Genomic DNA, 15,346 nt, shown 5'->3' with positions numbered 1-15,346 from the left:
TTGAATTTGTGTTCCGAAGATGAACGAGTCTTACGGGTTTGGAAACATGAGAATATGGTTTGATCAAGCTTGTATGGTTATCAACTCCATGTCATCATACAACTCCAATACATTTTATTTTAGTTGGAAAGTGCGTTTACTCTCTGCTGCCATCTTATTACTCCTAGGTTAGGATACCTCTCCAGCACTCTTAAATAATTTAGGAACGAATACCTAATCTTAACACTTAGGAACCTTTATGAATCACACATTCTTAAGTCTAGGAATAAGAGTAAAATTGCCATTCTTAGAATTGTGACACACTTATGACTAAAATTTTACTCAGACCAGGGGCCGTATGCATAAAGCCGGTCAATGTAATCGAGTAATAAAGCTTGGTTTTTATAAGTAGCTTGATTAACTTCAGATTCATAAACATCACCATCCTGTCATAACCAGACCCAATATAACCCCAAACCTAATAAATCCCAATGTACATTTAACACAGATATTCAAGGATTCTTCTGACTAGTACAGATGCTTAAATGTTGGTACATATTCACTTGAAAGAAGAAAAGCACAAACAAGTTCCATTTTGTGGTTTATTTACCTATACAAAAGACCATAAACTCAAGCCAAGGTGGAATCTGAAAAAGAGATGAATAAACATTTAATGAATGAATCCTGTAGGTGAAAACATTGAAAGCCATCAAATATGAAAAATTAACAATTTAGTTAAATAATCACCATGTTATGCCTCCTTCTCCGGAACTACCTCATCTGTGCCCTTGGTGTTTCTGGTGTAGATCACCTGAGCCCTGTGCTTGGACACCAGCTTGATAAGACCTGACAACAACAAAAGCCAAACGTCACTCCATGGATTCATAACACACACTCCATCTCTTTTTGTGCCAAGTTAAATGTGCATTTGCGAACGCAACGTGCACTGTTTGCTTTATTTACACATTCGGATAATTTCCAACATTCCTGCAAATTTACAGCAATTCACCAGTAATTAGCTAAAAATCAAAGGTTGAGGGTTTGAACCCTGAAGAATTTAAGACATGCATTAATATTGTAACTTGTAGTGTAAAAAACACTTTTAAATCAAATATTTTTTATTTCACAGTACAATTATAAATTGTAACAAATACTAGTGTCATTAAATTTCTGAAATATTAACCAACAAGGGATTCGAAAAAACATTTGGCAACCATTTCCGCCACAAAAAAAAAAAGACGACAAGAAAGAAATGACAAGTCAAAATCATGACAGTCATATTTATGAAATGAAGATGAAATTGACAGTCATAGATATGACATTAAAAAGTCAAAATTCTGACTTAGTGATAAATATGAAAAGGTAAAATTATGACAGTATTAATGACACAGAAGGTCACAATTTTGACTTTTTAATATCATAAATGCGGCTTAGTTTGTCACTCACAACTATGACTTAGTATGTGATTTTCAACTTGACATTAAGATTCATTAAAATTATGACCCGTTCTTTATCAACATTTATTCTCATAATTATATCTTACTATGTCAATTCAGACTGTCATAATTAAGATTTACTAAAGCATTTTTTTTCATATGCTGTGGAAATGGGCTTCCATAGATGTGTGATGTACATTAACCACATGAATCAATTATATTAATTGTACCGGCGTCAGATCATCACCTTTGCCGAGCAGCTCCTGAAGGGCAGCCCTGGCCAGCGAGCCCCTGATCTTCAGTCTCTCAGAAACCACAGCGGGGGTGATCAGCTTGTAGTTGGGAACTTCTTTGTACAGTTTATCATATGTGGCCTTGTCGAAGAGGACCAGGTTGTTCAGCTTGTCCCTCACCTTTCCTTTGGACCACTTCTACTCAAGACCAAATATAAGGAAAACATAAATACATGCACGCAATAACGCATGCAAGTTAATTACTCGTGACTGACAGGTCTTTTAAGTGGGGTGAATAGGGTTCAAGCATTTTTACCTTCTTCTTCGCTTTGCCTCCGGATTTGTTGACGGGATCCTTGTCCTTTTTGGACTTGCCCGCATCCTTCTTCTGCTTGCTATCCTTGGGCGGCTAGTTACAGAAAAATTATTAAAATCACATGCATAAATAAATACGTATTATATCAATTACATCGATAATTTTAATAACCCAATGTGGTAATGCTGTGCGCGTGTGCTCGGGCCTCGCGCACGATGCGGCAACATTTCATACAAAATAACCACACAAAACGCTTAAATGGCCCGCTTATTCTGCATTATAGTATTCATTATGCTTTAAAAAGTAGGACACTGTGGTTAAATTACGGCTATTTCACGTGAGAAGTGGGTAAAAAGTGATATTTTCTAACATTATGGAGTCGCTCGAGCACTCACCATGCTGAGGCGTTGCGAGCTGCGGAAGAGAAAGGAAGTAGCGCACGCGCACGTCCGCTTTGTCCGCGTGCACTTCGACTGGTGCAGCGCGTGCTCTCTCTGCGCTCAGTGGCTCGCGCTCGTCACCTGCAGGACTGGAGCGAGTGGGGCACTAATTTTTTAATATTTTTTATATTAAGGTTTCAAAGTGGGGCACTAATAGAGACGTGAAGTATACATTTAGAGGACTAGTTCGTTTATATATTTACTCACCTGTTATATATTTATTATAGGCTATTTTCATTTTCATAAACCTTAAATATATGTATACATTTTTGTAAAAAAAAAAAAAAAAAAAATGTTATGTTATGTTTGTTGCAAAATCTGACAAAATCAAACCAATTTCTGTCAAGTTATTGTACATTCTACGCCCCTACAGCAGAGTCACTGGAAAGTTTCAGAGAAATAAATTTATGTCCTTTATATTATAAAGGACATAAATATTATGGTAGGGTGAGTGTCAGGGTTGTATAACTGTTGTAACCTATCAATGTGCTGGTTCATCCTGCTCATGGGAGCTGCATGAAAAACAGAGAACTTCTAATCAAACTCGTTTACAGAGAATTGTTCGTACAATCTATTCACATTTTCAATTTAAGCACATACTTTTTGTTGTAGGATGCAATGACTGAACTGGAAGTTGTAAAGAAGTGCTGCTAGAATGCATTGTTTTAACACCATAGTCATTTGAAAAAAATAATATAAATATGAAAAACTACTTAAGAACTTATGTAGTTTATGCTTAAAATAAAAATACGAAATGAAAAAAGTTATCAAGTCCAGTGTTTAAAATTATCCTGTTGACAAATAAGCAAAAATTGTATGATAAACATCCTACATTTTTACATCTTTATTCATCATAAAAGATCCTGCTGGTTGCATGAAATTAGTAAGAATTGGGTACAGGGGTTGGACAATGAAACTGAAACACAATAATTTATTAGTATGGTGTAGGGCCTCATTTTGTAATCAACACATCATCAGTTAGTCTTGGGAATGACAGATACAAGTCCTTTTACAGTGGCCAGAGGGATTTTGATCCATTCCTCTTTAGAACAGCGGCCAGGTCACTATGTGATGCTGGTGGAGGAAAACGTTTTCTGTCTTGCTTCTCCAAAATACCCCAAAGTGGCTCAAAAAGGCCATGGGAAATGTTCAACTTCACTTTCATTTCATCAAACCATTCTGTCACAAGTATTGGTGCATTATCATACTGATACATGCCACCCCCTTGGCTTCAGGGTACAATGTTTGAAGCATTTGGTCCACATGGTCCTCCAGATTGGTTCGGTAGTCCTTGGCAGTGATGTGTCCATCAAGCACAGTAGGGAATGCCAAGATATTGCAGCCCAAATATCACTGATCCACCTGTGTTTCACTCTGGGCAGCAACAGTCCGAGTGTTAAGACTCTTTGGAGCTTCTCCACACTGTAACTCCCACGGATGTGGGAAAGACAGTGAAGGTGGACTCATCAGAGAACAATACATGTTTCACATTGTCCACCGTCCAAGATTTCCACTGTTGGCATCAATGAAACATTTGGCTTTGGCACGAGTGACCAAAATGCTGGCTATAGCAGCCCGACTGTGAATATTGAATCCAGACGAACAGTTGTGGTGGAAACAGGAGCACATTTAATTCTGCAGTGAGTTGGGCAGCTGTGTTTTATGTTTTTTGGGATACAATCCAGGTTATCTGGACATCCCTTTCAGACAGCTTCCTTTTGTGTCGACAGTTACTCCTGTTGGATGTGGTTTGTCCTACATGGTGGTATGCCGATATTACCCTGGATAGCTCTCGTGACACCACAAAGACTTGCTGTCCTCTTCACAGATGAGCCAGTGAGACGCGCACCAACAATTTATCCTCTTTTGAACTCTGATATGTCTCCCATTATGTTGTGTGGATTGCAATATTTTATGTACAGCTGTGCTAATGCTCTGCTAATTCAACCACACACTCTGCTTATACTGAATGTGAAATCAGTGAAGATTGGCCATCATAGGCGTAAAACCTCCAGCACTATATTGACCAGTGTTTCAGTTTTATTGTCCGACCCCTGTATTTCAAAAATAAAATTCTTGCTTTAATACTGGAGGTTATGTACAAAGTACAAATGTTTAAGTGCAAAATAACAATGTGTGTCTATTTAAAATGTGTGTACACTGGAGAGACGATCCTCAACTCTCTGCACCTAAAGCTGTTACTCAACAATTGAACAAGCATACAAAGAAAGTAACAAGTCAAACAACATTCATGTGAAACAATTCATGTTGATACATACTAAGAAAGTAAACAACTTTTTATACTTAAATCTGTAAACATTTCTATTCCTACAGTAATACAAGTTCTGTTCTTCTGAAAGATGTACTGTTCATCTCTAAAGTGTGTGTGAATGTTGTGATATTGCTGCCGAATAAGCTCATGAAAAAAATTTGATACTGAAGGTTATATAAATGCAATTTAAAAATATACATTTTTAAAAGTGCAACAGTCACACTGCATTAAAACCCTTAAAACACTTCCTTAAAGGGTTAGTTCACCCAAAAATGAAAATTCTGTCAATTACTCACCCTCATGTCATTTCAAACCTTTAAGACTTTCGTTCATCTTCGTAAAATGAAAGATATTTGTAAAAGAAGATATTTTTAATAAAATCTAATAGATTTCTGTCCCTCCATCAAAAGTCCATGCTACATGTATGTTCTCTGATGAATGTTTATATGTGAATAAAAACCTAAATTTTTAAAAATCTGTCAACATACTAAAATATCGTGTCTCTTCAGAAGACACGGATAAAACCTCTCAAATCATATGGATTTATTTTACAATCTCTTCAATTGTGTTTCATTTATAATGACACGAGGGTGAGTAAATGATGACAGAATTTTAATTTTTTGTGTGAACTAACTTTAAGTGATCTTGACTTTAAGTGTGAACTTTAAGACCAGCCCCCGGTTTCACAGACAAGCCTTAAGCCTAGTCCCAGACTAAAATGCATGTTTAAGCTGTTTTAACTGGAAGCAACTTGCACTGACGTATCTCAAAAATATGTCAGTGCCATTGTTTTGTCTCAAGATGCACACCAGTAATGTTTTTTTCTAAGGCACGTTTATAAAATATACTTAAAGGTGCTGTATGTAAGTTTCTGACTGTACTAAAGCATAAAAATATTATAATATTTTTGCAGATATTTAGGAAACATGCTGAGTTCACATACTCATTTCTCTGAAAAACACTTCTACAGCCAGTTATTTTACTTTGAAATGTGCGTTCCATGTCGGAATTTCAGTTTTTGTTTTGGTCTGTGCGAATTTGCCAATTTACCCAATATTATTTCACCATCACAGGTTGCCAGATGGCGGAAAACACAGCATATTGCAGCCATGGAAGCCAGCGAACAAACTGGGTCAGAGATCGCCGACCCTTTTCTACCCAACCTAAAAAGTCTTCCCACCCATCTAAAAATCTCTATGAATGGGAGCATATTAAAACATGATATAAACTCATCATAAACCAATAACACAAGAAAGTCTCCTCGCATTCCATTGTCAATTGCACTCATTCCTGTTGTGTGTCCTCAATCTAGCGTCGAGTCTGAGTAGGAGGGGGCGGAGGAAACAACTCTCTCCAATATTTTGATTTTGGACTGCAGTACCCATTTCATCTGCTATCTGTCAATCTCACATACTGCACCTTTAAATGCCCCTAATTGAACTAAAGCCTAACCCTCGCTTAATCTAAGCCCTGTCTGTGAAACCAGGCCCAGATGTCCCAATCGAGTGCTGTCACATTTGCAGGGCTCTCTGATTGGATCATTTTAATGAGAGGATTAGTCCATCTTTTTAGGCACGTGGCCCATTTTTGTGCGCATGTTACGCACAAAGAAGAAACAAACAGTTGTTATAGCACAGGAGACTTCTGCTACCCAAAATGCTGTGTCCCAGCTGTAGCGTTTAGCAATGGTGCTGAATGGCAGGCCAGCAATGAATGCACCAACTGAAAAAAAAAAGGAAATATATGATTATATAGAGCATTTTATCTTCATGCATTTTGTCATGAAACAATTTGAGCAGATTTACCATTTGCCATCAGAGCTACAATAGCATGTGATGTCCCACAGAAATTGGAGGGGGCGCTCTCACTCGCAATAACCCCAAACAAGGCAATTGGACCATATGAGGAAAATCCAAATGCAGCACCAAGAATCAAAATCCAAAGCTGCAGAATAGAAAGAGATTAAAAAATGTTGTATTAGACAACATTAAAGTTAAAAACTAAGACAATAAAGATGGCTAATTATCTTATTCTAGTGAATTATTGGAGCTCTATACCTCTTTCTCTGAGACACCAGTGAGGACTGAAACTGGATGGAGTGCCAAAACCCATAGCGGTGCTTCCTGAGGAAGCACACATAACCATTTAACTAACACAAGAAAGCACAAATTAGCTATGTTTCCATCCAAAGTTGCACATTTAATTTTTGGGGAAAATTGGAATCTCTCTTTTCACATAAAACCTTTTCATAGAAAGCAACGTTTCCATCCCATGTGTTCAACAGAACGAAATTGTCACTTCTTGAGAAATTGGTGCAAAACATCTGTCATATAAAATTGAAATTGCTGCAATCGGGGAAGCCACTGTAGCTCTTTTTTCCGTCATAGTAAATCACTTGCGCCTCAGAATGCGCAGACGAAACGCAATAAACCTGTCATGTGATCTGTGGAGGCGGGCGCCTGGTGTGTGAGATTGCAATCATGTGAGACAATTCTGGAAGGTAATTACACCAAATCATTTTGATGACCGACTTTGGCCTCGGGATTTCAGAATGATCAAACCACCATTTGAGATTCTGTGCGATGAAATTGGTCCGCTGGTTAGTCCAGTTATCCAATCACATCCACTGATGAGACAAAGTCAGTTTGCGCCTCAATGGATTTATTTGGCAAACGTGTTTCTATAGTGTTATGCGCATGTCTTCTAATCGGATTTCTAAATTTTTAGAATTTACGCACATCTTGTCATTTTCATCCAGCTTTTTTTCTGAGATATTGCAAAATTTGTATAAAAATAGGTAGATGGAAACATAGCTATTGAAGCACATATAGATTTTTCAATAATAATTTTTAGATTAAAAAAAAAAAGAGTCACCTCTGGGGTCTCTGCTGTGATGGTAACCCGGAAAAGGAACATGGACACAGCCATGCCTGCCATCATCATCAGGAGTAGCCCATGGCGAGGATTACCATAGATACCCAGCCCTTGCTGTAAAATAGGAAGTCACTGTTTAACAGATGAAATGATCTCCATTCATAACTTACAAATTAATAATAATTTAAAAAAAATTAGGAATGCAACAATATAGCAAAAAAGGGTGATAGGCCATTATTTTAATTCATTTTAAATCTATAGTTATTACTTTAATTATTAATATAATGGCAAAAATGATTAATCTATTGCAACAAATGTTATTATTTATATTATATTATTAAGGTTTTTCTTGAAGTAAGAGATTTTATTAGATATAATCTGATATATTGTGCATTCCAAATTAATGGATTATACTGTAAACCGAACCCACCCGAGCAACAGCCCTGTCTGACAGATAACCAGCTCCAATGCTGCCAAAAAACCCACCAACTTCCAGCGCGCTCATGTAAGAGCTGCCTGTAGAAAACAAACACGTTAGCATCCTCACACGGACCATAAACAGCACGGAAAGCTTCAGGATAAACAGATAGAAAGTACCAGACTCACCCATCATGGCAGACTGGCCTTTTTCCTGCATGAGGAAGAGCTGACCCCAGTCAGTACAGGCGATCTTTACCCCAAACACAACCAGGTATCCCGCAGACAGCACCCAAAGGTACGGAGACAACAGGAACTCTTTTAGACTGCTTTCCTCATTAGGGCCTGGAACAACGGCAGAGACCGAGTGGATTGACAGGAGCAGTAGCCAATAACAAACAAACATATTGTAAACAGCATAAACATAAAAACAATTAAGCATACTACTGTTCCATAAAAATAAAAAAAAACACAGTAAAATTGTGAAATATTATTTTAAATTTTAAATTGTTATAATATTTTAATATTGTCCAAAACTAAATTTATTCCTGTGATGCAAAGCTGAATTAATCAAGTCTTCAGTGATAAATGATCCTTCAGAAATCATTCTAATATGCTAATGCTGATGTGGCGCTCAAAAAACATTTCTTATTGTTATCAATGTTGTAAATAGAATGCTGAATAGAAAATTTCATCCTTTATCAAAAAACAGCATTTATCTGAAATAGAATTCTTTTGTAACATTACAAATGTCTTCACTTTTGATCAATTTACCGCATCCTTGATGAATAAAAGTATTAAAAAGTATTACTATTTGTTTCTCTCCGGCCAGAGACTAATAAACACCAGTTTCTTACCTCCCTTCTTCCCTTTGCCCTTTTTAGCTCCAGGCTCAATGTTGGGCAGCCCCACATCACTGGGTTCGTTCTTCACCATCAGAAGGCAAACGACAGCGACGGCCATGCAAATCACCCCAGACATGGACATGATGATTCTCCAGTTATAGTACTGAACCAGCACTGTAGTGATGATGGGTCCCAGACTTCCTGCCAGGTTCATACTGCAGCACAGGATGGCCCACCATGTGCCAAACTGAGACGGTTCAAACCACTGGAAAAGACGGAACAAGGCCATTAAAAAATAACCAAATAACACAATGTCAATACAAGTTAAGCTATTTTCTAGAAAAGGCTTCTAGTTTATTTAACATCTAAGTAGTATGCAGCCCGTAAAGAGACATGGTGGTGGAAAAAAATATAAGTTATGGGAAGAAAAAAAAATATTTCAAAACTTTTGCGTCCGCTTGCATAAATGTAGCATTCCCTGAGAAACTGTGTGTTCATAATTATTTTTCAGATCTCTTTTTTTCCCTTTAGGGGCTCCATAGTATGGTCAACTTAGCTACATGTTGAGGTCAAAATTGCTAAGCAATGTTGGATAATGTATATATTAATTATTTTTTTATTGCCATGTCAGCAACAATGCTATCTTCAGGACCATGGCAAGCGAATAATAAAAACCAAACAATTAACAACTAGCTAAAGACATTTTTGATAAATAGATAAAAATTCTAAGATAAATTCACATGGTACATTTTTAAATATACCACTTAATCATTTATCTGAATGAAATTACATTAAAAACAGTTGAGTCCAAAAAAATATGTTTAACAGTCATTGGAGTTTTACAAGCAAGGCATGATGCTTGTTCTTCACCTTTCAATAAACAACCATGTGTAAATCTTGAGTAAAAACAATTTGATCATACCTTTATTTGAAATGATTAAAAAAAACTTCTTATGATTTATTTCATGTAACTTGTTTCTGTGCCATTCCATTTGCCCAATGCTAGATAAAAACACATAAAACCTCTTTTTGGGATGTTCCTGAAGTTAAAAAAAAAACAAAAAAACAAAAAAAACACGCTTATATTATATTTAGGTTTCTTTTATCTAAAAAAGACTACCTAGGCTAGATATGCTAATAATGATATCATACTACGCTATATCACCATAAGCATATCTAGCCTAGGTAAACAATAGTTTATTTAGAATCTAAATTCCGATTAAATAAGATTAAGTTCTTTAAAATAAACCTAAATCCAAAGCAATGTCAGTTAATTACTATAATGCATTTGAACACCCACTGAAATGTATGTCATATTCAATATTATTTATTTTACCGCAGACCAACAAGTGCTTCCAGGTTGGTTTGGCAAAGTGAACGGCTGTTGGTTGCTTTAATTAGATTTAAGTGTATCGTAACTCTCGCAGCATGACTCCACAAGGATCAGCTGTTGCATCTCGAATATATCTAGTGGCATTCGTCAGTGTGAGGTCAGCAGATGGAGTTCCCAACTATTCCCGTCACACTGCCAACACTGGACGACAGGTGCATACTGACAGATTATAATGGCAAAGGGTCAGTCTTACCTTCCGAAGCACCTTTCCACATGGTGGCCAGCCGAAACCCTGACCGAACCCGTTCACGAACCAAAGCACGGTAAACATCATGACAGTGGATGACCAGGAAAAGGCGATGTTTATGGTGCCTACAATGAAGAGCCCGATGGCGAAGAGCCAGCGAGCGCTGATCCGGTCAGAAAGCACTCCGCTGATAAACTTACTGATAGCGTAGGCCAGAGTCTGACTGCTGGTGATCAGCCCTGCATCACAGGGAACAGGAAAAGACACAAGTGAAAGAACCTACTCTGGCTGTTTTGTGGCTTTGGCATGGATTTCTTAGTAAGCCATGAAATAGGCCTACTGCATTGCAATACAACAGGGGTGTTCAATGTTTTTTTCAAGACAAGGAGTGAATAGAAAGACTGGGCAGGGACCCTCTGTGTGATATATATATATATATATATATATATACACACACACACACACACACACACACATATACTGTATATACAGTTTGGTGTCTGTAAGATTTCTTACTATTTTTGATCAGTCTCTTTGATCAAAAATACAGTTAAAAAAAAAACAGTACAAAAAAAAGTAATACTTTTAAATATTATTATATATTTCTATTTTAATATATTTTAAAATGTAATTTATTCCTGTGATGGCAAAGCTGAATTTTCAGCATTATTAGTCCAGTCTTCAGTGTCACATGATCCTTCAGAAATCAGTCTAATATGCTGATTTGCTGCTCAAGAAACATTACTATTATCAATATTGAAAACAGTTAATGCTTAATATTTTTGTGGAAACTGTGATGCATTTTGTTCAGGATTCTTACTGATCCCAAACTTTAGAATGGTAACACACAACACACTTACCAAGATCTTCTTTATCCAGATCAATCTCCTCCATCACTGATGGCATTAGAAAGGAGAAAGTCTTTCGGTTGAAGTAATATAGCATGTAGCCCACAAACATTGAGATGAATATAACAGTGCGGTAATATCCATAATCTGCTGCTCCCATGATTGCGGTTGTGAGATTATGAATTAATACAAGCAAAAAATATACAATAAAAGAAAACTCAGAAACAATGCTGCAAGTTTACAGCCCAAAAAGTTCTTATAGCACAAAAGCCTTCAGTTCTGTTAACCAGTTTTCTCCTGATGAAACTTCAAGAACTGATCCAAAGGTCTAAATAATTTCATCTGACTTCTAAGGGGTGATGAAGATGTTCAGCTCCTGTCCAGGTTCCTTAAAGTTGCATGGGCGACAGGCTCTTCAGCCGGCATTCACTGCTGTGCCTGGAAAACATCACAGAGTCCGTTTAATTTAATCTATATGCAAGCAGCTTGTTGTGAAGTGGACCAGCAACCAAATACATCTGAGCAAAAACAAAGACTCAGCACTATTTAGTCTTTTACAATCAGACGAATCGGAGGGGAACAGAAGACGCTTTCATGAAAACTCCACACTTTCTACAGACCTCATGCAGTCTAAATGCCAAAGGGTTTCTTGAGTGGCCATAGACTTAAACAGCAATATGAATTTGAAACATGATGCAGGGGTCAAGGGAACATCTCTTGCAAGAATGCCAAACTCCGGATAAAAATAACATGATAAGTGCTTTCTGCACATTGCATGGGGACACATGCCCTCTCAATGGAAGTAAGAATTAATTTAAACGATGATTGAAAAAATGCAGTGTGAAGAAAAAAAACGTTGAGTAAAAAAATGCTGTGTGAATAAAGGAGGCGTTTTTGATCCTCCTGCGCTTTTTAAGTCGTAAAAAAAGCCTTTGACAGCGCAAGCGCGCTTTGGTATCAGCACGCGCACCGCACCGCACGAGATTACAAAAACGCAAAACCACGCGGTGACGTCAGTGCATCAAAACGGCGAATGCAGTAACAACACTGATTCTGACCTCAACAACAAGCGTCCTTTCTACCACTGTGCAGAGTGCAGACTAAACGTATTTATTATGTAGGCTAATGCTAAGATACATAGAAATATTTCCCGACTTATATCTTGTTTGAACAGTTAATGTTGCTTGACAGTTTCATTAGAAAGAACGAATAAAATGTACCTCCGACAGCCCGAGCTCGCGTTCAGAATTCACGCCGTTGCAGGAGCTCCTTCTCTAATCTCTGTTCCGATTGGCTGTCAACCTGTCATTTATGTCGCGGTGGGCGGGCTTTAGTCTTCTTGCAGTCCTTAGTGGCACATTTATATAATTGTTTGCTGCATTTATGGAGTAGTTCTAAGATTTCAAATCAATATACCCGCAGTATTATTTTTAACTGCTGGATTGAACTACAAAGCATTAGTTGTGGTAATGATGAAGAAAACTATTGCTTATGATTATTGTGATGTTCTTTATGGTGATTTCTATGATTAATCCTTTCAAACACATTGTTCTTGTATTAATCAATTTATTAATGTCTATTATATATGTTAGCCTACTTTGTCTATTATATCTTTTAATATCATATACTCATAATTTATATACATATTCTATTAAAACCAGACCTTTGGTTCATCTCTACTCTGAAAGGGTAGGCTACAGTCATGCTGTCACTTCTCTAAAAGTTGAGACATATCTCTCGTCAATGTCTGTTATCGAATCTAATTTAAAATGTTGCATGAGCTTGTGTTTTTTACAGAGAGTATTAGCTAAAGTCCAGCATGTTGAAAATGTTTATTTGGCTCGTTCTGTTTCTATAGTGTTAAAACCACAATGCTTACAGAATGTAATACCAAGAGGCCATAGGTAATTCTTAGAAAATATATTTTTGAAATTATTAACATTTCCTGATCTGATCTGAACACAGGCATAACATAAATATTGGAGAGAATTGGCAAAGCTCATACATTGCTCTTGGTCTTGAATCTCGCTCGTGGACAATATTATTTTACTAAGAGATATTTAGTTAAGGACTAAATCCGATTATTACTTACACATTTATATAAATAATCATTGTTTTATTATTTTTTATTATTCATTTTATTCTTTATTTATAAATAAAATCATTTGTATTTATCACTTCTCCTTTTTGATTAGATAGATCTCACTGCATCAGGTAAGTAATTATTTTTAATGACTTATGAATTTCCGGTTTGACTCGAAAGTTTACTGAAGTTAAAGGATTAGTTCGCACAAAAATGAAAATTCAGTCATTAATTAATGAATCCTCATGTCGTTCCAAACCTGTAAGACGTTCGTTCATCTTCGGAACACAAATTAGGCCTATATAGCCTATTTGGTGAAATCTGAAAACTTCCTGTTCCCATTGACAGATACGCATCTGACACTGATGCTTCAAAGAGTTCATAAAGAGAAACTAATCAATATGGATTGAGAGGTTTAGTCCAAATTTTCTATAGAGACTTGGTCACTATATGACGAACAGATTTAATATTAGGCTGATGTGTTAGGCTAGTTGATGAATGTTTATGTGAATAAAAGCCTAAATTCAATCTGTTTATCATATAAAGAGATGTGTCTTTAGAAAATATATTGTAGGTATAGTCAGACAGTTTTACGATCTCTTTATGAACTTTTTGAAGAGCCAAAGTGTAACAACAGCTGTCAATGGAGGGACAGAAAGCTCTCAGATTTCATTAAAAATATCTTTATTTGTGTTCCGAATCCGAAGATGAACGAAAGTCTCGGAACGGAACGACATGAGGATGAGTAATTAATGACTTTTTATTTTTGGGTGAACTATCCCTTTAACATGACATCATGTCCTATGGTGCTGAAGCAAAGATGTAGCCAGCCATTGCCATAGGCCATTGCACTACAGCCACTAGATGGCGGAAATAGAAACATAAAGTATGCCTGTATTGTCTTTATGGACTGGTTTCACAGACAGGGCTTAGATTAAACCAGGATTAGGCCTTAGTTTAATTAGGGCATTTAAGTATATTTTATAAACATGCCTTTTTTTATTGCATTATAATTTTTTTTTTTTTTTTACATTGCTAGTGTGCATCTTGAGACAAAACAATGGCACTGAAATGTCAGTTCCAGTTGATTTAAATTAAAACAGCTCAAACATGCATTTAATCTGGGACTAGGTTTAAGACTGGTCTGTGAAACCGGGGGAATAATTAATATAAAACCAATTCATATTTATGGTGATATTGTGTTTATTATTTCAAATAACACAAATATTATTATAAATAATGTTTTTTTATGTTCCATAATTGTTGCAATGTCTTTCTGCTGAAATGTAAGCAAATACTAAATAATTTCTTTTTAAATTATATTATTAATTGAAATTATTATTAAAAAAAATATTATGATTTCCACTGTGACAACCTCCCATATAGAGTGACTTTGACAACATGTTGGGGAATTTTGTCAGACAAAATCAGCCCTGAGAAATAAAATGACTAGTAGCCTTGGTGACTCAAAATTTCAATAATAATGTCTGTACTAAAAAACACTGGTAACCAAAAAACAACTAAAACAAAAAAAATCTAAATTAACAGATTTTAATCAAGTCAAAAATATTATTTAATATTGCTGAATCAACCTAATTAATACATTAATTTGTACCAACAAAATTCATTTTACGGGTTAAATCAATAAAAACAAAACGAAAAACCCCCAGCTTTTTAAAGGGGTCATATAATGCCATTTTTGTACAAGCTAGTATGATTCTTTAGGGTCTAAATTAAAAGTTTGTAATATACTTTAATTAAAAATTCTCATTAGTATAGTAAGAAAACACTTATTTTACCTGGTCAAAAAAAGCTCTGTTTTCAGCACGCCGTTTCAGTGCATATGCCTTTAAATGATAATGAGGTTTGCTCACCCCCCCTCTCTGTTCTGTGCGTACATACACAGTGTGTAACACAATAATACAATAACCATAACGCGTTGTTTATGGAATAGTATAAACGTGGGATTATGAATTATATTGAGAACATCGTACATAGAAAACATGCCGTGATGTACCCTAAG

At 36.2% G+C, this 15,346-nt stretch overlaps 2 protein-coding genes across 2 annotated transcripts; both read right to left on the bottom strand.

Annotated features, from left to right (window-relative positions):
• Positions 1–567: 567 nt before the first annotated feature.
• rps25 (ribosomal protein S25) lies at positions 568–2,502 on the bottom strand. Its single transcript, XM_056244329.1, has 5 exons — positions 2,360–2,502; positions 1,965–2,057; positions 1,663–1,846; positions 727–825; positions 568–626 (listed from the first exon to the last, which is right to left on the bottom strand). Exons 1-4 carry the CDS (start codon positions 2,360–2,362, stop codon positions 731–733), a joined length of 375 nt encoding a protein of 124 aa, XP_056100304.1. The 5' UTR covers positions 2,363–2,502; the 3' UTR covers positions 568–626; positions 727–730.
• Positions 2,503–6,137: 3,635 nt separating this feature from the next.
• slc37a4b (solute carrier family 37 member 4b) lies at positions 6,138–11,409 on the bottom strand. Its single transcript, XM_056244274.1, has 9 exons — positions 11,253–11,409; positions 10,399–10,631; positions 8,825–9,077; positions 8,157–8,312; positions 7,981–8,066; positions 7,551–7,664; positions 6,734–6,799; positions 6,482–6,620; positions 6,138–6,398 (listed from the first exon to the last, which is right to left on the bottom strand). The coding sequence occupies exons 1-9, from the start codon at positions 11,398–11,400 to the stop codon at positions 6,232–6,234; spliced, it is 1,362 nt and encodes a 453-aa protein (XP_056100249.1). The 5' UTR covers positions 11,401–11,409; the 3' UTR covers positions 6,138–6,231.
• Between the last annotated feature and the right edge of the window lie 3,937 nt (positions 11,410–15,346).

This window comes from Rhinichthys klamathensis, unplaced genomic scaffold (genome assembly GCF_029890125.1).
Source record: "Rhinichthys klamathensis goyatoka isolate OS25496 unplaced genomic scaffold, OSU_Roscu_1.1 h1tg000027l_1, whole genome shotgun sequence".
NCBI lineage: Eukaryota > Metazoa > Chordata > Actinopteri > Cypriniformes > Leuciscidae > Rhinichthys > Rhinichthys klamathensis.
This window is presented reverse-complemented; position numbering and strand designations above follow the sequence as displayed.

Bases quoted from the DNA above. Each gene is read 5' to 3' on its own strand.
- rps25 (XM_056244329.1), bottom strand. The intron at 1,847-1,964 runs GTAAAAATGCTT...GGTCTTGAGTAG, and splicing joins GAGGCAAAGCGAAGAAGAAG to AAGTGGTCCAAAGGAAAGGT. The intron at 826-1,662 runs GTGATGATCTGA...TGTTGTTGTCAG, and splicing joins TCAGGAGCTGCTCGGCAAAG to GTCTTATCAAGCTGGTGTCC.
- slc37a4b (XM_056244274.1), bottom strand. From the start codon at position 11,400: ATGGGAGCAGCAGATTATGGATATTACCGCACTGTTATATTCATCTCA. The intron at 8,313-8,824 runs GTAAGAAACTGG...CCGTTGTTCCAG, and splicing joins GGGCAAAGGGAAGAAGGGAG to GCCCTAATGAGGAAAGCAGT. The intron at 6,800-7,550 runs GTGACTCTTTTT...GTGCTTCCTCAG, and splicing joins TCACAGCAGAGACCCCAGAG to GAAGCACCGCTATGGGTTTT.